Below are 25,000 nucleotides of genomic sequence, written 5' to 3'. Positions count from 1 at the left end.
TCTCTAGGACTTCTTCTGTGAGTTTAGTGAGGCGTCGCCCTGCGTGCTCTCCAGGTCCCTTCTGCAGGTGAGTCACATGGTCAGTCAGCTCCGATCCTATTGGTTCATTTTCAACATAATCAATAGATCTTGGGAAATAAATAATGCACTTTGTGTTGCAGACCACTTTCCTGATAGACAACAAGAAGGTGTTTGGGACTCATCTCATGCAGGATCTCATTAAAGACGCACTCCGAAGCTTCGTCAGTCCGCCCGTCTTGTCCTCAAAGTAAGAGCTACGATGGTGTGTCTGTGTGCGAGTGTGAGAGAGAGCTGCCTTGTCTGTGTGAGAGAGAGCTGGCTCGTCTGTATGTTAGTGTGAGAGAGAGCTGGCTCGTCTGTGTGCGAGTGTGTGAGAGAGCTGGCTCGTCTGTGTGCGAGTGTGAGAGAATGCTGGCGGGTGTGTGTGTGAGTGTGAGAGAGCTGGCTCATCTGTGTGTGAGTGGGAGAGAGAGCTTTCTCGTCTGTGTGAAAGTATCAGAAGCGATGTAAACTATGGCGGAAGGTATTATGGTCTGAATGTTTATGTACTTGTTCCCTCTAGATGCAGTCTGTATAACAATCCCCAGGCCAAAGACTACATCGACTCCTTCCTCACACACTGTTCACGGGTATGTCATCTTCACACTTCACACCGATAGAGTGTTGTTAGTACACTGTTCACGGGTAGGTCATCTTCACACTTCACACCGATAGAGTGTTGTTACTACACTGTTCACGGGTAGGTCATCTTCACACTTCACACTGATAGAGTGTTGTTACTACACTGTTCACGGGTAGGTCATCTTCACACTTCACACTGATAGAGTGTTGTTACTACACTGTTCACGGGTAGGTCATCTTCACACTTCACACTGATAGAGTGTTGTTACTACACTGTTCACGGGTAGGTCATCTTCACACTTCACACCGATAGAGTGTTGTTACTACACTGTTCACGATTATGTCATCTCACACTTCACACCGATAGAGTGTTGTTACTACACTGTTCACGATTATGTCATCTCACACTTCACACCGATAGAGTGTTGTTACTACACTGTTCACGATTATGTCATCTCCACACCTCACACCGATAGAGTGTTGTTACTACACTGTTCACGATTATGTCATCTCCACACCTCACACCGATAGAGTGTTGTTACTACACTGTTCACGATTATGTCATCTCCACACTTCACACCGATAGAGTGTTGTTACTACACTGTTCACGATTATGTCATCTCCAAACGGCAAGTGTTGTTAATACACCGGTCAGGGGTATGTCATCGCTTCACACCAATAGAGTGTTGTTAGTACACTGTTCACGATTATGTCATCTCCAAACGGCAAGTGTTGTTAATACACCGGTCAGGGGTATGTCATCGCTTCACACCAATGGAGTGTTGTTACTACACTGTTTACGATTATGTTATCTCACACTTCACACCGATAGACTGTTGTTGGTAAACTGGAATTGATATTGTTGTGTGTCTGCATATGTAGAACAGTACATATGTGCAACAATGTGCTATATGTTCATACTTTTAAACTTTTGTATTGTTTGTTAACAATTGTGTTGACTGTTGACTGTACTATTGGGATTGCATCATTTTAGTTGATTTGGTGTGTGTATGTGTGTGTGAATGTGCAGCCGTTCTGCAGTCTGATCCAGATTCATGGACACAACCGCGCTCGACAGAGAGACAAGCTGGGACACATACTGGAGGAGTTTGCCACTCTTCAAGATGAGGTGTGTGTGTGTGTGTGTGTGTGTGTGTGTGTGTGTGTGTGTGTGTGTGTGTCTGTGTCTGTGTCTCGTGTCCCGTGTCCTGTGTGTGTGTGTGTGTGTGTATGTGTGTGTCACAAGTGTGTGACAACACACACAGACAGGCAGACAGACAGAGAGAGAGTAAATCTAACACAGACCGGATGTGGTCAGCTGTAGTTACACCTGTCGTGTCCTTACACACAGTCAGTGGCTGTGACAGCAAGGCACCTGTGAAACCCAATACCATGACCTCACACCCTGGAGTGTGTATCAGACACTTCCTCGGTAACTGAACCACTTTCGTCTGAGGCTTGAGAGGTTGAAGTGTGTGTGTGTGTGTGTATGTGTGTGTGTGTGTGTGTGTGTGTGTAGAGGTGTAAAGCGTGTGTGTGTGTGTAGCTGTTTAAAGCGTGTTTGTAGCTGTGTAAAGTGTGTGTGTGTGTGTGTGTGTGTGTGTAGCTGTGTAAAGCGTGTGTGTGTGTGTAGCTGTGTAAAGCGTGTGTGTGTGTAGCTGTGTAAAGCGTGTGTGTGTGTAGCTGTGTAAAGTGTGTGTGTGTGTGTGTGTGTAGCTGTGTTTGTAGCTATGTAAAGTGTGTGTGTGTGTGTGTGTGCAGGCAGAGAAGGTAGACGCTGCTCTCCACAGCCTGCTGCTGAAGCTGGAGCCGGGGCGGCAGCACCTGGCCTGCGTGGGCACCTGGGTGCTCTACCACAGCCTCCGCATCATGGTGCTCTACCTGCTCAGCGGCTTTGAGCTGGAGCTCTACAGCACACACGAGTACTACTACATCTACTGGTGAGTGTGTGTGTGTGTGTGTGTGTGTGTGTGTGTGTGTGTGTGTGTGTGTGTGTGTGTGTGTGTGTGTGTGAGTGGGTGAGTGTGTGACTGTGAGTGTGAGTGTGAGTGTGAGTGTGAGTGTGAGTGTGAGTGTGAGTGTGGGTGTGGGTGTGGGTGTGGGTGTGGGTGTGGGTGTGGGTGTGGGTGAGTGTGAGTGTGAGTGTGGGTGTGTGTGTGTGTGTGTGTGTGTGAGTGTGGGTGTGGGTGTGTGTGTCATCAGTAGCAAATACAAGGGGCCCCATACCAGGTGAGTGTGTGTGTGATGTGTGAGAGAGAGAGAGAGAGAGAGAGAGAGAGAATAATGTATGTGTACATGTGTGTGCATGTGCGAGACTAATGTGTGTGTGTGGTTTTGTTGTTTGTGTTGTTGTGTGTGTGTGTGTGTGTGTGTGTGTGTGTGTGTGAGAGAGAGAGAGAGAGAGAGAGAATAATGTATGTGTACAAGTGTGTGCGTGTGCGAGACTAATGTGTGTGTGTGGTTTTGTTGTTTGTGTTTGTGTTGTTGTGTGTGTGTGTGTGTGTGTGTGTGTGTGTGTGTGTGTGTGTGTGTGTGTGTGTGTGTGTGTGTGAGAGTGTGTGAGAGAGAGAGAGAGAGTAATGTATGTGTACATATGTGTGTGTGTGAGAGAGAGTAATGTATGTGTAAATATATGTGTGTGTGTGTGTGTGCGAGAGAGAGTAATGTATGTGTAAATATATATATGTGTGTGTGTGTGTATCAGGTATCTGTCTGAGTTCCTGTACGCGTGGCTGATGTCCACCCTGAGCCGGGCAGACAGCTCTCAGATGGCCGAGGAGAGGATCCTGGAGGAGCAGCAGAAGGGACGCAGCAGCAAGAAGAGCAAGAAGAGCAAGAAGAAGGGTGAGACACAGAGAGTGTGTGTTAGTAGACGTGTGTGTTGGTAGGTGTGTCTGTTAGTAGACGTGTGTGTGTTAATAGGCGTGTGTGTTAATAGGCATGTGTGTTAATAGGCGTGTGTGTTGGTAGACGTGTGTGTTGGTAGACGTGTGTGTTGGTAGGCGTGTGTGTTGGTAGGCGTGTGTGTTGGTAGGTGTGTGTGTTGGTAGGCGTGTGTGTTAATAGGTTTGTGTATCTTGTATATATGTTTGCACGAGTGAGGTATACATTATCTGATGGTGTGTGTTTTTTCCAATGCTCTTGACATCAGCAGCTCGTCCTCTTGGGAAAGAAATTACCATGAGCCAGGCCTACCAGAACATGTGTGCTGGCATGTATAAGGTACTACTCTCACTCTCTGTCTCTATCTCTCTCTCTCTCTCTCTCTCTGTCTTTATCTCTATCTCTCTCTCTCTCTCTGTCTGTCTCTCTCTCTGTATCTCTCTCTCTCTCTGTCTGTTTGTCTCACTCTCTGCCTGTTTGTCTCTCTATCTCTCTGTCTGTCTCTCTCAGTCTCTCTCTCTCTGTCTCACGCATAAAGAACAAATAAATAAGGTTTGTCATGCAGTGGAGAGGAAGGCTCTGTAATGTGCATTCATTCATTTAAATCAACAGCTACTCGCCACCACCATTCACGACCATTCATCCCCCCTTCATCTCTCTCTCTCTCTCTCTCTCCCTCTCTTGCAGACGATGATAGCGCTGGATATGGATGGGAAGGTGGGTAAACCTCAGTTTGAGCTGGACAGCGAACAGGTGCGCTACGAGCATCGCTTCGCTCCCTTTAACAGCGTCGTCACGCCACCACCCGTCCACTACATCCAGTTTAAGGTAAGGTTCTGACCTTTGAACTCTCACCTCACCTGTGTCCCCTGCACCCTGGTCAACTACATCCTGTTTAAATATGCAGCTTGCCCTTTAAGAGACGGTAACATGAAAACCTGTAATAATAAGATTATATTATTAATTAAGATCATATACTGTGATATAGAGCATGTTTTTCAGAGGAAATGTCACCACCTTATGTTTGAAACCGTGTGTGTGTGTGTGTGTGTGTGTGTGTGTGTGTGTGTGCGTAGGAGATGTCTGACTTGAAGAAGTACAGTCCCCCTCCACAGTCGGCAGACCTCTACATGGCGGCCAGCAAACACTTCCAGCAGGCCAAACTCATCTTGGAGAACATCACCTGCCCTGACGATGAGGTCAGTCACACAGACCTCCTCTCCGTTCACAGCCCTTAGCCATGACACACAAATGGCCCTGAGTAGGACGACCTATGATGGAGTTGTCAGTAACTTTAGTTCCTGATCCTATTTAGAAGCAGTCAGTAATAGTTAAGTAAGAGGCGATTGCTTTGAGATCAGACATGCTCTATTGCAAGAACCAAGGGTCTGTATTGCAAGAACCAACTAACTCTACAAGTTGCTGTTGACGTCAGCTGTTCCTTAGCCGCAATATTCCAGTGCTCCCTGCTGGCGTTATGTAGTATTACACCAACAAACAAAAACTGGCACTAAAAAGTTTCTCCGTACTGCCTTAAGCTATAAGATGAACTGCCTGAGCTTATTACTCAACCTTCTTTGTGTTTCAGGTCAATCGGATTCTCAAAGTTGCCAAACCCAACATTGTGGTGATGAAGCTGCTAGCAGGAGGACACAAAAGAGAGACCAAGGTAAATGGCTGCACACACACACACACACACACACGCACACCCCCCACACACACACACCTCACGCAGGTTCAGCTTATATGGGACCCTGTTCAGTGCCGTTACTCTCCACTCCCTTCTCCGTCACAGTGAAAGGCCACAATTAGCACAAAAGAGAGACCAAGGTAAATGGCTGCACACACACACACACACACACCCACACACACACACACACACACACACACTCACTCTCCACTCCGTTCTCCGTCACAGTGAAAGGCCTCAATTAGCCATCTGCAGAGAGATCAACTCCCACTGACCCCCTGAAGCAGGAATGCGTAGCTGCGAGTGTTTTAGGACTCTATGGTCTTTGATCTATCTGCAAGTGTTTTAGGACTCTATGGTCTTTGATCCAGCTGCTCTTGTTTTAGGACCCTGTTGTCTCTGATCTATCTGTGAGTGTTTTAGGACTCTGTTGTCTCTGATCTAGCTGCTCTTGTTTAAGGACTCTATGGTCTTTGATCCAGCTGCTCTTGTTTTAGGACTCTGTTGTCTCTGATCTAGCTGTGAGTGTTTTAGGACTCTGTTGTCTCTGATCTAGCTGTGAGTTTTTAAGGACTCTGTTGTCTCTGATCTATCTGTGAGTGTTTAAGGACTCTGTTGTCTTTAAACTCCTTCAACCAGCTCCTGTTTTACTCCTTCTGACCCAGGCATTACCAGAGTTCGATTTCTCCGCACACAAATATTTCCCTGTGGTGAAGATCATCTGAAGCCTCCCCAATGTGTGTGTGTGTGTGTGTGTGTGTGTGTGGATGCACACACACCTCTGCTGAATGGACAAACCCTACGCTGGAACTCAGAACCCCCCGGAAGCCTGTTTATTCTCGCCAGCACTCCGAACAATAACATCACTTCATCTTTCAAAAATACACAAAAAGATACATACATACATACATACATACATACATACATACATACTTACATACATACATACATACATACATACATACATCTTACAGTCATCCCAGCTGCCTAAGCAATGTCATACCGAAGTGTTTCAATATTGATTAAAAGACTTGATAATTAATATAAAAAGATTTACAGTGTCCGTTGTCTTGAAATAGAATAGGACTCCAGTTGGGTTCAGCTTGAGTCCGAGCCTCACGGCTGAGCCTGATCCATGATCCATGATCCTATAATAATGCCCCTCTACTGAGGCTTGATTTAGTGTTCTGAAAAGCCAACTTCGTTAACTTAATCTCTACTTCAGTAATGACGGAGGACTCTATAACCAAACTAAAGTTAAACTCTAGTTCAGTAATGACAGAGCTCTTTATAACCAAACTTAAGTTAAACTCAGCTCTAGTTCAGTAATGACAGAGCTCTTTATAACCAAACTTAAGTTAAACTCAGCTCTAGTTCAGTAATGACAGAGCTCTCTATAACCAAACTTAACTTAAACTCTAGTTCAGTAATGACAGAGCTCTCTATAACCAATGACAGAGCTCTCTATAACCAAACTACAGTTAACTTAAACTCTAGTTCAGTAATGACAGAGCTCTCTCTAACCAAACTACAGTTAACTTAAACTCTAGTTCAGTAATGACAGAGCTCTCTCTAACCAAACTACAGTTAACTTAAACTCTAGTTCAGTAATGACAGAGCTCTCTATAACCAAACTAAAGTTAACTTAAGCTCTAGTTCAGTAATGACCGATCTCTATATAACTAAACTAAACTTAAACTTAAGCTCTGGTTCAGTAATGACAGAGCTCTCTCTTACCAAAATAAACTTAACTTAAGCTCTAGTTCAGTAATGTCAAAGCTCTCTATATCGAAACTAAAGGAAACCGTCACATGACGTCAAAAAATAACCAAACCATCACAAGCTCAGTTTGTCTGGAGTGAATCCGTGGGCCCAGTTTCAGAACCAGAGGCTGCACAAAGCCTCAGTCAAATACATGGAAGCTCAAGTCCTGTGTGTGTGTGTGTGTGTGTGTGTGTGTGCACGTGCATATGCGGTCTCAATCCAGGGCGAGAGCTGCCTGTTTGTCGTCTTCAGATTCCGGCTCGTTCTCTTCATAATCGTCCAGGTTGTCCAGGCCGCCCTCTTTCTCTGCAGATACACACAAACACACGTCAAATGCTGAGAGCGGGATGATTCGTGTTTAGGGGCCTATTACACAGGGGGATGGATCGTGTTTAGGGGCCTATTAAACAGAGGATGTCTCAGAGGGGGATGAGTCGTGTTTAGGGGCCTATTAAACAGAGGATGTCTCAGAGGGGGATGAGTCGTGTTTAGGGGCCTATTAAACAGAGCATGTCTGCCAGTTCACTCCAAATGCATTGTGGGTATGTGTGCAACAGCCTGCATACCTGTGTTGTCTGCCTCCGTCTGATCCGTGTACTCCACTGGACCGTCCCCCGGCATCAGAGCGTCCTCTACAGACACAGAGAAAAGATCCAGGGTGAGGCATCTTACATTACGTATGAGAGGGTAATGAAATGGCCAAATGATCACATCTGCAGGCCACCACACCACTAAGATACACGGTAGACTAAAGTTAGAGACTGACATCATTAAGACACACGGTAGACTAAAGCCAGAGACTGACATCGTAGAACTAGCGGCGACGAGTGCCCACTGTTAGATGGCCTCCCGTCACCTGTGTCTGGACCAAAACGTGGCACTTGAACACACCGCAGACTAGTCAACGGTTACTTCTATGCTTAGATACGCGGGAGCGCAACAGACTTTGAGCCTCTTCAGTCCCAAACTGGAACACCTAAACTGACGCAGCACTTATTTAGTTTGGTGATGTTCGGTTTTGTCTCTTTTGACCAGTCATATTCTTGCAGAATGTAGGCTACATTACATTGAATGTCGTGTCAATTATGAGCTAAATGTTTACAAACAGCTAATTTATTCGTCAGGGGTATAGTTAATTTAAACAATAATACTTCATCATACTCGTTAAACACTAAGTCAATAAGCTCGACTAACTGCCAGTGTTCAAATCGACCTTAAAGCCACCTACAGGAGCCTCACTAGTGCCAACGATGTGGGACGCGCCGCAAAACCTAGAGCCACAGACGATCATCGATGACCGGACATTGGCAGATGTTCGTTTTTTGTGTCAGGCTTAAGGCAAATTTAACACATTTGTAAAAGTGTACAGAGATAAATAGTGATCACACTTGCAAAAGCTTACCCAGATAAATAGTGATCACATTTGAAAAAGTGTATCGATATCAATAGTGATCACATTTGAAAAAGTGTCGATATCAATAGTGATCACATTTGAAAAAGTGTCGATATCAATAGTGATCACATTTGAAAAAGTGTCTATCAATAGTGATCACATTTGAAAAAGTGTCGATATCAATAGTGATCACATTTGCAAAAGCGTACCTAGATAAATAATGACCACATTTGAAAAAGTGTATCGATATCAATAGTGATCACATTTGAATAGGTGTACCTAGATTAAAAGTGATCACAGAGGACCTTCACAAGAGGACACAACTTCATAGGAGATATTTTTCTGTTCCGTATATTACGTGCCTGCGTGTGCCTGCGTGTTTGAATGCGTACTTGTCCATGCATGTGCGTGTGTGTTTGAGTGAGTGAGTGAGCGTGTGTGCGTGAGTGAGTGAGTGAGAATGTGTGTGTGTGTGTTTAAGGGAGTGCTTCCGTGTGTGTGTGTGTGTGTGTGCACATTCTCTAACCTTCAGTCAGTGAGAGTTTTGCTGCCGCCGCCACATCTGGACCGGCGGTTGCCTTGGGGGGCTGCTCGTCCTTCTGGCCAATCACACTCATGGCCCCGCCCACCTCCTGAGCAACTCTGCTCTCCTTCAGACCAGTAGCGGGTGCCTCAGGAGTGGATGGTGGACCTGCGGCAACACAACACACAACTCAAAGCCTCCGCAATGTGGGGCAATATAAAGGCGTGCACGTTATCTTGGTATGCTTGACTGACTATGCCAATGGATTACATTTACTTTTAGTCATTTAGCAGACGCTTTTGTCCAAAGCGACGTACAAGGGAGAGAACAGTCAAGCTAAGAGCAATAAAACCTGGTGTAACAATAAATGCTGCTTTTTTTTTAAGGAAATAGAAAATGACATAGAAAGAAAAAGAAGTGCGGGACTGTCACTGCTTAAGTGCACGTTAAGCCAAGGTGCCAGTTAGGAAGGGAGGTGCTCTCTGAAGAGTTGGGTCTTCAAGAGCTATGTGTGTGTTACTGAGAGGAGAGAGGTGACTATGTGAATGGATTATGTGTGTGTGTTACTGAGAGGAGAGAGATGACTATGTGAATGGATTATGTGTGTGTCATGGGGGGCACTGTGGCGCAAGCAGTAGCCCCGACCATAAACGGGCTTGAACGCCCACAGGGACACTGGTTCGAATCTGACCAGCTGTTATGTCCCAATCCCACTCCCCACCTCTTCTCTCCATCTCATTTCCTGTCCAAACCTTCACTGTCCTATCGATTAAAGGCAAAAAGCCCAAAAACAAATCTTTGAATCTCTGAATGGATTAAGTGTGTGTTAGAGGACAGAGATGACTGTGAATTGTGTGTGTTACTTAGAGGACAGAGATGACTCTGAATGGTGTGTGTGTGTTACTTTGAGGACATAGATGACTGTGAATGGATTATGTGTGTGTGTTTCTTAGAGGACAGAGATGAATACGTGAATGGATTAACTATTTGTGTGTTACTTAGAGGACAGAGATGTAAAGACTGATAGCTGCTTCATACCATGATTTAGAACAATCTCATTGGTCTTCAGCTCAGTGAGGTCCGGATCCTGGCCTGGCTGTGTTACTGCGGTTGATTGGCTGGGCCGTTCAGGCTTCTGCGTCTGATTGGTTGCCTCCTCATTGCCCTTAAGGCTGCCGGCGATGAGAGGGGGGTCTTTCTCACTCACTGCCAGATTTGTCTACACACACACACACACACACACACACACACACACAGACACACACACACACACACACACACACACACACACACAGACACAAACACACACACACATAAACATGCAGTCATAAATAAAGGTGAACATGTCACTCACACCAGTTTTCTCCCATACCTGAATACAAAATTAGATGGATTTGTGTGTGTGTGTGTGTGTGCGTGTGTGTGTGTGTGTGTGTGTGTGTGTTTTCACCTGTTTTTTCTGAACACCCTTCGCAGCGGCAGCCATCCTCTCATCACAGTCCTCCTTCAAGGCCAGAATCTGTGTGTTACACTGAGTACTACACACACACACACACACACACACACACACACCACAAGGTTCTTTTATTCATGGGGTTTCATGTTCTGTTAGTAGATGCATGTTTTTACAGAAGGGAAAGCTGAAGGTGTTATTTTCCTTTTGGCTTGCCTATGTAAATACGTAAAGGACATGATTCATGTTCCTAACAGATTACCCCCCATCAGTAACTGAGTAAAAATGTCACTTTAAGAGAGATAAAGCAAGCTATTCTTCACTTTAAGAGAGATAAAGATAGCTATTCTTCACTTTAAGAGAGATAAAGCTAGCTATTCTTCACTTTAAGAGAGATAAAGCTAGCTATTCTTCCTTTTAAGCGAGAAAGCTCGCTATTCTTCACTTTAAGAGAGATAAAGATAGTCACTTTGAGAGAGAAATCAAGCTAGCTATTCTTGCAGCCGTAGTCAATTGCCCTCCTGAGGCCAGAGCGACCCAGATGCTCTTCCCACACTGACGAGCCCCCCAGGCCCCTTCACTCAATCTCTGTCCGAGCTGTCAGACTTTCTACCCAGAATGGTTATTACCTAATGTGGGAATAGGTTCTTGCCTACTGTGGGGATGGGTTCTTATCTTTTGTACGATCTACCATCATCTGCTTTCCCTCTGATTCTCACAGCTGTTTTCTTCCCTGCCTTCTGGTCCACCTCTTGGCGTTCTCTCTACCAGGCCGTCCTCAGGCAGATGGGTGCCCCCTCTTGACCCGGGTTCTATATGTTTATAGTATTTCTATGCCAATCACGAGGGGAATCATATAAAACTCATACAAATGAAAAAACCTGTAAATGTGAATTTCAATTGAGGTCATCTCCAGATCCACACACACAGGCCAATTCAATCCAATCCCATCCACACACACAATCCAATCCAAGCCACACACACAGGCCAATCCAATCCACACACACAGGCCAATCCAATCCCATCCACACACACAGGCCGTAAAGCAGAGTAAGAGGCATTTATCACTCCAACTCTTGTCTTCAAGCCTGGTTTTAATTCATTTCAAATCCTTCACCTTTTACATCCAATTCCAAAGCTACACAATCTGTTGTACTGGTCAGACAGACTGGGCAGAGCCACAGCCACTAAATCCTCTGCCTTTGTCCAGCCTGGTTCCCATCACTGACCAAGTGGTTTTTGTGGGAGACAACCCCAAAATCATAGTCCTCGAAAAAGCCTTTCTATACCTGATTAAAATAAATCGCTTTGTCTCACAATGAGCTATAACCACACCTTTCACTTGACTATTGACATATAGTAAACAAATCTAGCAGCTTTACCACAAAACCCTAAAAAAAGAGTGTGTGTGTGTGTGTGTGTGTGTGTGTGTGTGTGTGTGTGTGTGTGTGGTACTCACGTGTCATAAGTGAGTTTGTTGTTGAGTGTGCTCACAGAGCTCTGACAGGTCTGCAGCTCTTTCTGAAGTGCTCCTGAATCAGCCAACAAAGACTTCATTTGACCTGGGGAGATACAGGAACACAAGGAGGACAGACAGAGTGTGATTACAAGCAATACGCAGTGTGCTACGTGCACTTCACAGTGTGTTTCATGCACTTCGCAGTGCGTTTCGTGCACTTCGCAGTGTGTTTCGTGCACCTCGCAGTGTGTTTTGTGCACTTCGAAGTGTGTTTCGTGCACTTCGCAGTCTGTTTCGTGCACTTCGCAGTGCGTTTTGTGCACTTCGCAGTGTGTTTTGTGCACTTCGCAGTGCGTTTCGTGCACTTCGCAGTCTGTTTTGTGCACTTCGCAGTCTGTTTTGTGCACTTCGCAGTGTGTTTCGTGCACTTCGCAGTGTGTTTTGCGCACTTCGCAGTCTGTTTTGTGCACTTCGCAGTCTGTTTTGTGCACTTCGCAGTCTGTTTCGTGCACATTTGCACAGGTAGCAATGCCTGGAAAAGTAGCAGGTGTAGGCTGGCAGTGGTAAACATTGCTAATGAGGTTTCACAAATCCAGAGGGGAACTGCCTCAGTGGACCAACTGGTCTGCTGTCACATGATTAGATCTCATTGTTCTCAGGTTTTGTGTGTGTGTGTGTGTGTGTGTGTGTGTGTGTGTGTGTGTGTGTGTGTGTGTGTGTGTGTGTGTGTGTGTGTGTGTGTGTGTGAGTGTTTGTGTGTGAGTGTTTGTGTGTGCGTGCATGCGTGCATGCGTGACTTACTCTTCATGGCCTGAACGCTTTTGGAGCAAGACGACACGTTGATGTGAAGAGTGGCCTGAAGACATAAAGAAGGTTAATGATCAGTGGTATCACAGCACACAACCACAGACGGCAGGATCCAGTTTCTGTATGTGTGTTTGTGCTCACCTCTATGAAGAGTTTGATTGTTTGTGTGTGTGTGTGTGTGTGTGAGTGTGTGTGTGTGTCTCAACTCTTGTCTCTAGTGGTTATGTGTGTGTGTGTCTCACCTCTTGTCTCTAGTGGTTATGTGGTTGTGGTTGTGTGTGTGTGTGTGTGTGTGTGTGTGTCACCTCTTGTCTCTGGTGCTGCTCCTCCAGCTCTCTGATCTGCTGACTCTGCCGTCTCATGGTCTCCTCGGCCACGTCCCATTTCTGGGACACTTCGTCTCTTTCTGCCTCGTTCCTCCGCACACGCCCCTCCAACTCATACACTTGTGCCTGTGGGTGACAGGGAACATGATGGCCTCATCTCCAAGTGTATAGTCTCTGCTACACATGATGTAGCACCATTTATTTTACCTAAGTGATGATGTGTTATATTTACACTTATTCATTTAGTAAACACCTTCATCCAAAGCGCCTTCCTTACTTCCTAGGGCACATATTTTTCTATCATCGTTGTATGCAAATACAAAGACTATAAAGGCTTTTCTATGTTCTTCTATTCTCTATGTGCACTCACTGGGTATCAAACCCATGATCACGGTGTTGATCGTGGGGTCTACCAGGTAAGCCACAGGAACTGTCCCAAAAAGCAGTTGTATTGTCATATCATTCATTCCCTAATGAGGCCTTCGCCTGAACAGCTTCAAAAAGGACCACGGTTTGAAGTCAAAAACTCATAACAGCACTTAAGGATGGTGCCTTTTAGGTCTACAAAACTAGGAGACTGAGCGTAATTCACAAACTGGTGAGGGAAAACGGCATGGCTGCTTTCGTATTAATTCAAAAAAGATGTACTACCTGTAGCTCCGTGTTGCGGGAGTTTGACACCCAGTAGTTAAATCCCACGACGAGGATGCATGTGGTTAGAGCTGCGATCAGTAGCGAAGGGGACCGACCGACCCGCCGCCCGTTCCCGAGGGCACCCATGGCTGCTTTCACTTGAACCCGTAAGAAGTAGAGTACACACAGTTAAAACACTGTTTATACTTTAAGTCAGTCTATCACAGTCGGTCACAGTCAGTCAGTATAAGAGTAAAAGTGTACATCATTCCCAGTATTCACAGCAGATCCGTCACATTACAGTACTGTCCATATAGTTTACTTACAGTAGCCCGGAAGCGCACACGTCAATACCTCAACAACATTTTTGAAAAGCTTAAATTGCTCTGAATTTGGCTCAGATTTCACCACAATATGTAAATGAATGAATACCAAATAAGCGAGCTAACCAATGGCGTGATCTATACAGTTTATTACAGTTGTATTAATGTATTACAGTTTAGTCATGCAGTTTGTTTACGCCATTCAAGGACATCTCGGCTCAAATATACCGCTGGACGCTGGCCAATACAAGAAACAATTAGTCAGCCAACCCCGCTATCCCCAGCATATGGCTAAACAATAGACTGAACAACGCCACGTCTGGCATTCTCCATTGAGAAGCAGCCGCAAATATGTTAAATATCCGACGGAAGAGCAAATTCGAAAGTGCACCTTACAATAGATCCGTTTTAATGTGCAAAGATGGATTGGCTAGCTAACGGTAGCTAGCTGTCGTCACAGACAGGCTAGCTGAAGAGGATAAAGCATCAATATGCACCAACATTATTCTCGAAACACTGGCTTCGTCCCAAGACTCACCTTTTTAGTAGGATCGGAGTTTGATAGTCCCTGAAGATGTGTTCGAGATATTTTGCAGTACCGAGTAGTGTATCAGGCTGAGTCCACAGATCCCAAAGCACACACACACACGGAAGTTCGGCAATGGGGTTGCTCTGTCTGGAGTCCCTGCTAGAGACGTGTCCAATATCGGCCATCACCCGCTAGAGGGCGCATCTTAACACAATTATATTATGTTTATTTCGGGCATTTTCTGGTTCATACCAAACGTTCCTACGGGGTCAACTGTAGGTGGATGCACCATACTATCAAGTGCGTGCTATTTTTTACCATTTTCAGTGCTGCCTTGTCATTTAATCTGTGAAGGAAAACCCCAAAACATTATGTGTGTGAGCCCAAAAATAGACCACCTTCTTTAAAACGAACATCCTGAAACAGATGTGGTCGGGTCATGCCTTTCCAACTCAACAGACCATCTCACTATAACACATTTAAATGTGCACTGTTCAACGATGTTGTGTACATATGATCCAGAATCACTTTGTCACCATTTAACCTCACAGAAACTCCAACACCGTTTTGCACCTAGATCACAGATGTACAGAGCATGTACAAAATCAACATTTTATTTTCCAGAGAAGTAGTAAACAAACAATTATTCGTGTGTAATCCACTAAGGCCATTTTAAAACATCAAGGCCTGTGTTTTTGGCAAATGAACTATTGCAAGTGACACAACTAAGAGGAGAGTGCAAGACACTCCAGGACCTGGGCAGTCTCCACCTCCCCCTCCCCCTCCCCCTCAGCCCCAGTCAAATGTCTAGCATACAACCCCCGGGAGCCACTTCCATGAGACCCATTGCTATGGGAACTGTATTGTCCAAGCACATCGCTATGACTACTGTTACCACTGGAGCCATTGTCTCTGGGGCTGATGTGAGAGCTGTGACTGCAGGAAACTCTGCCCTTGGGGCCACTGCTATGGGAACTGTTGCTACGGACGCCATTGTCTTTGAGGCCGTTGCTATGGGAGCTGGATCCACGAGAGCCATCGTGTCGGGTAAGCTTCGCACCGGCAGAACCGTAGCTGATGGAGCCAACACTCTGGGGAGTAGAGCGCCGGGAGAGCACAATCTCTGGAGCGGGTGAAGACAGGTAGCGTTCATCATGCACTTCCACATGCACACCAGCGGGGGCAGCAGCGAGACGAGGGGCCCCGTGATGAGGTTCTGGTGGTGGAGAGCCGGGAGGGGGAGACCTGAGGGACTCAGGACGACCAGATCCAGAGGGCTTCTGCGTAGAGAAGACAGGAAAGCACTTTGGTCAAAGACTCCGGCTTCTCACACTCACTCAATTCATCTCTGACATCACAGTCTCATCCAGTTCATGCAACCCTGTGTCACACTGCGCCGCGTTACCGTGGAAACGGCCTCCAGATCTCCCGCTCCTCCTTCTATCCCGCGTCCTGTGGATGACAGCTGCGGCCGCCCCACCATACTGAAGTCTGATTGGTCAATCCCCACCATGGAGGCGAGCTGACCAAGCCTAGAAGAGAGAGAGAGGATGTGACCTCATCAGATATTTCATGCAATTTCAGTCCGAAAGCGGATTCATTTTCACATAAATAATGCCGTCGTTAAACAAAGATATGCTCAGTTTCAGGAATGTAATGCATAGGATGTACAGGAGAGAGTGTATGGAGGTTTGGGACATCTTCACACTGTGTAAACACACACTGAGTGTGTGAAGAAAGTATGGACAAATGAATAAAGCGTAATGAGAGAGTGTTTTTTGGGTTTTCTGTGTATCTTCATGTGCACTGGAGAGATGAGGGTGATTGCTAAGTGTGGATGTGATGACCTAGGGATGTTCAGTCTACCCAGAAGAGAGTGCTGAGCCAAGGGACATATTTGCAAGGACAGGAGAAAGCGATGAGGGCTTAAGTATTTGTGATATGCATGTTTTTTTTTTTTACAATATAGGAGCACAGCGTCTGTATCTATTTTAAAAGTCTATTAGAGTTCATATGGGTTTCAGAGTTCATACGAATATTTGGAACATGTTTGAAAGGGTATGTGAAGTGCTTAGACATGTTTAGAAGTACAGTAGGGTGTGGTGTGTGTTCATATTTGCAAGGACAGGAGAGAGCGATGAGGGCTTAGGTGTGTGTGTGTGGTGTGCATGTTTTTTTAGTTTTTTTAAAAATATGGGAGCACAGCGTTTGTATCTTTAAAAAAAAGTCTATAGGGCGTGAGTTCATATGTATATTTGGAACATGTTTGTAATTGAAGTGCTTGGACATGTTTAGAAGTTCAGTAGAGTGTGGTGTGTGTTCAGGAACACAGATGTACCCAGCTTCAGACAGCAGGTTGAGGAAAGCATGGAACTTGGAGAAGGAGGATTCGATGCTGTCCAGAACGGTGTCGTCCAGCAAGGCAGAGTTGGCAGGATTCTCCACCATCTCGGACATGTGCTCGTTCATGCTCCGCAGACGAGCGTTCTCCAGCTCGAGCTGCACACACACACACACACACACACACAGAGACACACACAGAGACACACACACACACACACACACACACACACACAGACACAGACACAGACACAGACACAGACACACACACACACACACACAGACACACACAGACACAGACACACACACACACACACACACACACACACACCATATTCTGTTTAATGGACATGTCTTCTATGAGAGTATCCAGTAACTGTAACTACATGTTACATGGTTAACTAGGTGGTGGTTATGTGTATGTACCTCCACCAAACGGGAGTTGGCTCTCAGCCTGGCGTTTCTCTCCTCTGTGAGTCTGAGTCGACACTCCTCTAGCTCCACCTGTAGGTTACTAACAATTACTGCAAGTACACAAACATGCTGAACCAGTTGTGTGTACAGTGACTACAGCTAACACACAGCTTCTTCACTTCACGTGTGTGTGTGTGTGTGTGTGTGTGTGTGCTTGCGTTATGTACCTTGTGTGTGTGTTATGTACCTTGTGTGTGCGTTATGTACCTTGTGTGTGTGTGTGTGTGTGTGTGTGTGTGTGTGCGGTATGTACCTTGTGTGTGTGTGTGTGTGTGTGTGTGTACGTTATGTACCTTGAGTCTGTTGTATTGGCTGCTGGAGATTTGATCCTGGCCACTCAGTGCCACTGAACTCTGGGACTCGGACTCTTCTGGGTCTGACTCGGACTCCGTCTCCGTGGTGATTTTGACTGACATCGCACCCTGACGTGGTGACAAATACCTTAACCAGTGACATCATAACCAGTGACATCATAACCAGTGACATCATAATCTGTGTCATCACAGCTCAACTACAGCCTGAGGATGGGTGTTTCTCAAAGTCAAAGGATGCTTTTCTGGTAGGAAGGATCCTTCCAAGTCGTTTCCTTCAGAGGCTAGACAAGACTCCTTCCCAGCATTCGGATAACAAACAATGGAACAGTGTGCAGGTGTGCGTCATTGAAAAGGTCCTGTCCTCAAATTCTGTGCTACTTCTTAGTTTTTTGAAGGTTCTGGTAAAGGTGCTTAATATTGTGGGTGCTTTAAGAACGCAGAGGATACTCTAATGGCATCCTTGAAAGTTCTCTGAACGTAGAATTCTAAGGATCCTGGACATCAGAAACAGCCCTTTGGCGAGATTTGATGACATAACGTTATTGAGACGCAGCCGTCTCGGATCCTTCTTTGACCTTTGAGAAACACCCGGTGTGTGTTTCAACTGAAATGGGACTGAAGACCATGCAGTGGTATACAGAGTGATGTCATCATCATGCGACACTCACCTGAAAGCTGTACTCGGGTGTAGCGGAGGTCGCGCCCCTGTAGAAACAGCATTGGTTAAGAGCGAAACTAGTTGTTTTTTAAACTAATTAAACTAACAAAAACGAATGTTAAAAATGTCACTCAGCTCAGAGTTCTACATATATTGCTGGTACACGGGTGTTAGACTGGCATTGAGAAATGTGTGCCTATAGATTGTGAGAGTGAATAATTGTTGTGTAAGAAGTGTTTAGCGTGTGTGTTTGAACATGAACGTGTGTTGAAACAGCGTTACCTCTTTTTTCCTGCCCGTGCAGCAGTGCGCCATGGGATACACCCAGAGGAAGCAGGCCGGACGGATCCAACGCTCACCGGCGAAGCTTTGCTAGAACCTATATACACCCAAACATGCGCGCACACACACACACACACACACACACACACACACACACACACACACACACACACACACACACACACACACACACACACACACACACACACACACACACATACACATACGCAAAGCCAAATGCACAAACACTAGGAATCACATCACATACAGGCGCACACTTCAATGCAAAGGCACACTTAAATCATAAACAGGCAGATAATAAAGCTAAAGATTAAGTTCTGATGTATATCTGTGTGTTTGCTTGCAAATATATTAATGCAGCACTCGTGTGCCAGTGAATAAGTGTATGTTATTGTATTTAGCATTGTAAATTGTCATGTGTGTGTGTGTGTGTGTGTGTGTGGGTGGGTGTGTGTGTGTGCTTGCGTGTTGTCATACCTCGTCTGATTCTCCCAACACTACTTCTCCCCATCCTCATTTTCTGAGCTTCTCTTAGGGCTTGGGGTCTGATCCACAAGTACTGTTCACAAACACAAACATGTAAACAACATTGAGAAAAACACAAACATGTAAACAACATTGAGACAAACACATTTACTGTTGTAAATACATAACATTTATTCATGAAACCCATTCACTACCCAGAGACACATCCAGAACACATCCAAACTGCAGTATAACACACACAAACTGCAGTATAACACATCCAAACTACAGTATAACACACACAACAGCATCACAGACATCAGGTACCTGAGAGTCTTGTCCATTAGTGTTGAGAAGCACTCGTGTGATGATGTCTTTCACCAGTGAGCTTTCTGTCAGAGGGATCAGAATGAACACCAGCACGCACAGTCACAAACACAGTTACACACACAGTCACAGTTACACACACACACACAAACTCAGTTACACACACACACACACAGTCAAACACACAGTCACACCAGTATTGTATTAGGAACGCTAAAGAGCCTTCAGCCTCTCTCTCATCCACACACACACACACTTACCCACTAGTGGATTGCCCCTGATGTCCAGCACGCACACGCACAAACACATACACACACACACAGTAACAGCGTCTCTGTCATCCACACACACACACACACACACACACACACACACACACACACTGTAACAGGTTGCAGGGTGGGCAGTGCAGTAACTGAGGAATCAGGTCACAACTGGCAGTAAAAAGAGGGTTTTTAATAAAGTTTGTCACTCAAAACAGGTACAACTCAGGGGTTTCCATAAACTCAGGCAAAGGATCCTTCAACACAACTTAAAAGTCCAAAACACAAAATGTTCTTGATCCCTCTTCTTGCAGGGTTTTCCTAATAAACATAAACTTAAACTACTTTCCTTGTAGTCGGTTGCCAGTGGGTCTGTCCAGGCGGTTTCCGGCTTGGGGCTATCCTTCCCCCTTCCGGTTGTGGCCTAGTAAGCGCTTCACTAAGCGTTTCCATGCACGCTCCCAACGCACGTCAGGTGCACTCTGCTCTCTCTGGCTCTCCCCCACACAACAGGCACCACCTGCCTTATCTGCTCCTGCAATTAAGCACCTACACCTGGGTGCCTGCTGCATTCTGGGGCCTGTAGTCATTGGACCGGCGGCCATCTTGTGGTGTGGCAGCCAGTCCTCCCGGGAAATGCCACACCCCACTATAAGCTGGCCCACCGTGATGCCACAACACACACACACACACACACAGTAACAGCCTGTCCCTCATCCATACACACACACACACACAATAACTGCCTCTCTCTCATCCACACACACACACACACACACACACACACACAATAACAGCGTCTCTCTCATCCACACACACACACACACACACACACACACACAGTAACAGCCTGTCCCTCATCCATACACACACACACACACACACACACACACACACAATAACTGCCTCTCTCTCATCACACACACACACACACACACACACACACACACACACACACACACACACACTTACCCACTAGTGGATTGCTCCTGATGTCCAGCACATGAAGGCAATGATTTGATTGGAGCGCATTCAGCAGTGACCGCGCCCCCTCATCTGATAGGCCACACTTCTGCAGATCCACCGCTGCAATACATATAGAAAAATACATGAGCACACACACAGCTGCAAAGGCACAAACATACATACATGAGCACACACACACACACACACACACACACACACACACACATACACACACACACACACACTTCTGCAAAGACACAAACATACATGAGCTCCCTTAAGCTTAGAGTGCCCTGTACAACTCTCCTCTTTAATGTACGTGTATTGCGGGATGTTGATTTGTGTGTGCCCGGTTGCTCACCTTTGACCCACAGGTCGTCATCTAGCTCTTGAGCGAGGGCGGCTGCTCCTTGGTCCCCGATCAGAATGTTTCCGTTGAGCGTGATTCGCCGGAGCCCACTCATGCCCTCAAACTCCGCCTTCCTGTAGCGCAGAGACTCCGCCCACGCTGTGCCGTGTCTGCGCCCTGCCTGGTGCTGCACAAACAAACAAACAAAACAAACAAACAAACAAATAAACAAATTAATTAATAACACTCATGACTCAAGTTACCCTGGTCAACAGACTTATCATACAACATATGAGATAGCCAAGAATGGTCAGTATAGTCCTAAATAAAGAATTGTCTTTCTTCAATGTTGTGAAATTTCTCTTTACATTAATTACTAAACATAAAGGTATTGTTGTCACAGTAGACCAGGGTTCTGGGCTAACTAAATTATTGTCTTGGCCGTGGGAGTTTCTAGAGGAATGAATGAGGTGGGATCTGATACTAATTGAGCATTAGCATTTCTAAAGCTGGCCACAGAGGTAACACCACGAACCCCAACAAGCCTTTCTCTTCTAGCTTGTACCAACTATAAACACGACAGAGTGTGTGTATGACAGAGTGTGTGCATGACTGTCAGTTGACAGGTGTGTGAGAGTGCGAGTTACGGTAGGGGATACATGCCAGTGACACAAAACGCTTGTTCTGATATGAAGACGAGTGGCTAGATAGCCTACTAGCTGGCTAGCTTGCTAACTAGCGCGCTAGTCCAGTTCCTTGCTAACTAGCTCGCTAGTGCAGTCTGTTAGTGTGGTACCTTGCTAACTAGCTCGCTAGTCCAGTCTGTTAGTGTGGTACCTTGCTAACTAGCTCGCTAGTGCAGTCTGTTAGTGTGGTACCTTGCTAACTAGCTCGCTAGTCCAACCTGTTAGTGTGGTACCTTGATGATATTGGCTAGGTGCTCTGCTCCCTGCCAAGTGATGTTGCAGCAGCTGAAGTCCAGTGTCTTGATGGAGGAGGAATACTTCACACTCTGGCAGATGACTGAAAACAGGACACACACACACACACACACACACACACACACACACACACACACACACACACACACACGTACATGAATACAAGCATGCATGACTGTGTATCAAGTATCCACGTGCATGTGTTGAGTGGCTATACTCACTCTCCAAACCCTGGTCTGCTATAGGACACTGGGCAAGAGACAGACTCTCCAGTGACGAACTCTTCACCAAACCCTGTAAGCAGGCAGAATGAAAAGATTCATAAATACTTTACACACCACATCTACTGTCATCTCGTCTTCAGGTACATCATATCTATGCCACAGATTGTCACCGTATGCCTGTCACCAACTCCCGTACATCACAAACATGCATTAGGATAACTCGTATAAACCCCTAGCACAGCATGCATGCAGCCATTTATGTCATGTTCATGTCAGGTCAGCCGAGATGTGCATTCATGTCCGTGCTTGAAGACCACTGTGTCTTGAAGTAAATGGTATTATTTCAGGTGTATTTGTTTATTTAAAGGTATGTTCGCTTGAGGTGTGTTTGTGTGTGTGTGTGTGTGTGTGTGTGTGACGTATGTGTGTGTGTGTGTGTAAACAGCAACCTTGGTGATGGCGGTGAGGTCTCTCTCTCTAAGGGGCAAGCCAATGAGGTGGAGAGTGTGAAGACGTTCTGACACACTCAGGCACTTCTGCAGAGCACGGCACAGAGCCAGCGTCACACTCCTGGAGTGCAGCGCCGGAGTCTTCTTCCGCCCGGACCGCTTTACTGGACCTTAAATACACAAACACACACACACACACACACACACACACACACACACACACACACACACACACACACACACACACACACAAACACGTCACACACACACACACAGATGCGCGCACACACACACACACACACACACACACACACACACACACACACACACACACACACACACACACACACACACACACACACACACACACACACACACACACACACACACACACACACACACATACATATATACACACACACTTCAAATAAACACACAAGGATGCTGTACACTCACACTGTAGAGGGCCTGTATAATGTGCCGACTGACCCTGAGCTGCTAGGGTAGACAGGTGGGTACTCTTGATGGCCACGTGATATAACTGGTTGTTGATGGAGAGAGCATTCAGAACGGGAGTCCAGTCAGCCAAGCCGACGCGATCTCCGTTGAAGTCCAGCATCCCCCTGCTCAGGTGCACCTTCACCGCGGCAACGGGGCCCGACCCCTGCGCTGCGCACGAGTTGTCATAGTAACTTTCAAAGTCAAGTGCCCCGCGCCGCCGATTCTGAGCCGAATCCAGCATAGTGATCCTGAAAGATGCGCAGTGGGTATGGGGGGAGTCAATGCCACTTTACTCTCGACAAACAGCACAAGAGTCAGGTGAGGATATGTTGTCCTTACATGCAATGAAAAATCACAAGTGCCCTGGACCCAAAGGTGCAATATAGTGTTTCATAACTTTTCAAACATGAACATGGTCATAGATCAAGAATGTGGATGCAATTCTGAAAGCACTGTGTTTCACAACATGTCTGTGCATTCGACACATACAAGCTATACTCTTTCAGGCGCTTTTATGTATTCACTTACATACAATGAAACACAAAAATACAACGGAAGTTCTGAAACATAGACCCAGAATTCACAGGACCGCTGAGAGGTATTACATTTTAAATATTGTTTAAATTTATATAATTATTTTTACATCAAAACCATACTATGTACTACCCCTTTAAAAGCATGATTAACCCCGTCACAACTGTACCTTTAATAGAACTCTCCTAACGTGACACCTTTTCTGCCTAACAATTTATCTAGCAAGAGCTAACTAGCTAGCTAGCTCACATAGCCCAGTGTACATGGAGCCAACATTAATCAGATTATCCAGTTCATAGTGATAAAGGAAATGATTCTTCTCAAGATACACAGGATAACGTAAGCTACGGATCCTCATGTTTTGACATACAACTAGTCTACGCTTCAGAATCATTCAGAGTCGTGTAACGCTAACGTTGTATCGTTAGGGCTTTCAGTTATATTAGTGATGGATAAAGTTAAGTTTTGTAACTTTATCACAATCAGCGTTACAATCATGGCTAGCTAGCTAACAAGCTATTCGCCGACGTAAGCCAGACAGGACAGAAGACAAGTATAACGTTAGATAGCTAGCTTGACTGGCTAAAAAATTGTAAACTTAGCTAGCATTATTGTTGACATTTATGTTATCTATCGATTACAAAGTCGCAATATTATTTGCGTTTTGACGGAATCATTTGGGGTATACAAGAGAACCTGTATTGGCTTACGCATCTTACCACCTGTGGATGTTTGTTGTTCCTGTGGTTTCTATGCGTCCCTGGCATTTGCCAAGGGAGGAGAGGAGTCTGACAAGCTAAACCGCGGAGTTGATTTGAACAAGCGTCCCTGGATCGGTTCACGATTGGTCACTAAAGATCTGTGCTGTGGTTGGTCAATAGGTTTTCTGTCAATGAGCAACACACCCTCACCCTCTATGTACATGGCATATCCAACACGCTTCCCAATTTGTTAGAGGGCTACAGAAGGGTGATTGTCTCTTTTGGATAAGTGTCAGAAGATGTGACAATGTAAGTTGCAGTGTCTCAACGCGAGTTGTATAATTAGGATCTTTAACAAAGTTAACAGCCATTAACCCTCCTATTACCCCTAAAATGTAGGCTACTAACATCTTTTATGCTTGGGGTCAATTTGACCCCAGCATTTTAAACCTCCAACTGCACGGAGGATAAGGATTTAATTTGGATTGTCACGAAATCCAAAGAAAAAATACTTTTCTTTCCGCATCAGTTCACCGATTTACAACTTTCAACAAGGGATCTTAATTAAGTTAAATTTTAGTCTACCATCAATATCATGCTATATTCTTACATGCAAGTTTAACATGTGATGATTTGAGTAAGCCTGTTCACAAACTGAAAAAACTAATTTGAGGATTTTCATTTCACCGCCACAATTATTGCAAAAAGACAGCAATGATTACTTGTCAGGTTGAGTATCGGCACATAGCCACATTTGGCAAAGAGG

General features: G+C 45.5%; 3 protein-coding genes across 6 annotated transcripts in view; 1 reads left to right on the top strand and 2 right to left on the bottom strand.

Moving 5' to 3' along the window:
* Window positions 1–6,545, top strand: part of naa35 (N-alpha-acetyltransferase 35, NatC auxiliary subunit) — a 24,747-nt gene extending 18,202 nt beyond the window's left edge. For 2 of the 4 annotated variants that reach the window (XM_080852880.1, XM_080852879.1), the window contains exons 13-23: window positions 8–67; window positions 162–268; window positions 584–650; window positions 1,673–1,771; window positions 2,404–2,582; window positions 3,347–3,486; window positions 3,794–3,864; window positions 4,213–4,353; window positions 4,602–4,724; window positions 5,114–5,194; window positions 5,881–6,545. In XM_080852880.1, coding sequence (XP_080709006.1) covers window positions 8–67; window positions 162–268; window positions 584–650; window positions 1,673–1,771; window positions 2,404–2,582; window positions 3,347–3,486; window positions 3,794–3,864; window positions 4,213–4,353; window positions 4,602–4,724; window positions 5,114–5,194; window positions 5,881–5,940 — 1,128 coding nt within the window. In that variant the 3' untranslated portion in view covers window positions 5,941–6,545. The remainder of the gene's footprint in view (window positions 1–7; window positions 68–161; window positions 269–583; window positions 651–1,672; window positions 1,772–2,403; window positions 2,583–3,346; window positions 3,487–3,793; window positions 3,865–4,212; window positions 4,354–4,601; window positions 4,725–5,113; window positions 5,195–5,880) is intronic. The other 2 variants (XM_080852878.1, XM_080852881.1) reach the window with 2 other exon arrangements.
* A 179-nt stretch (window positions 6,546–6,724) lies between these two features.
* Window positions 6,725–14,548, bottom strand: golm1 (golgi membrane protein 1). The gene is made up of 10 exons (XM_080852883.1): window positions 14,435–14,548; window positions 13,592–13,731; window positions 12,920–13,066; window positions 12,609–12,663; window positions 11,808–11,910; window positions 10,346–10,433; window positions 9,934–10,114; window positions 8,899–9,063; window positions 7,546–7,611; window positions 6,725–7,285 (listed from the first exon to the last, which is right to left on the bottom strand). The coding sequence occupies exons 2-10, from the start codon at window positions 13,718–13,720 to the stop codon at window positions 7,194–7,196; spliced, it is 1,026 nt and encodes a 341-aa protein (XP_080709009.1). The 5' UTR covers window positions 13,721–13,731; window positions 14,435–14,548; the 3' UTR covers window positions 6,725–7,193.
* Window positions 14,549–15,150: 602 nt separating this feature from the next.
* cep78 (centrosomal protein 78) lies at window positions 15,151–23,240 on the bottom strand (the record flags this gene model as incomplete). Its single annotated transcript, XM_080851935.1, has 15 exons — window positions 15,151–15,705; window positions 15,831–15,957; window positions 16,764–16,924; window positions 17,192–17,269; window positions 17,533–17,661; window positions 18,222–18,258; window positions 18,494–18,590; window positions 18,992–19,073; window positions 19,307–19,371; window positions 20,542–20,655; window positions 20,897–21,071; window positions 21,804–21,907; window positions 22,047–22,119; window positions 22,499–22,668; window positions 22,988–23,240. The coding sequence occupies 15 exons, from the start codon at window positions 23,238–23,240 to the stop codon at window positions 15,151–15,153; spliced, it is 2,220 nt and encodes a 739-aa protein (XP_080708061.1).
* Between the last annotated feature and the right edge of the window lie 1,760 nt (window positions 23,241–25,000).

The sequence above is a fragment of the Sprattus sprattus genome (assembly GCF_963457725.1).
Source record: "Sprattus sprattus genome assembly, chromosome: 15".
Taxonomy (NCBI): Eukaryota; Metazoa; Chordata; class Actinopteri; order Clupeiformes; family Clupeidae; genus Sprattus; species Sprattus sprattus.
This window is presented reverse-complemented; position numbering and strand designations above follow the sequence as displayed.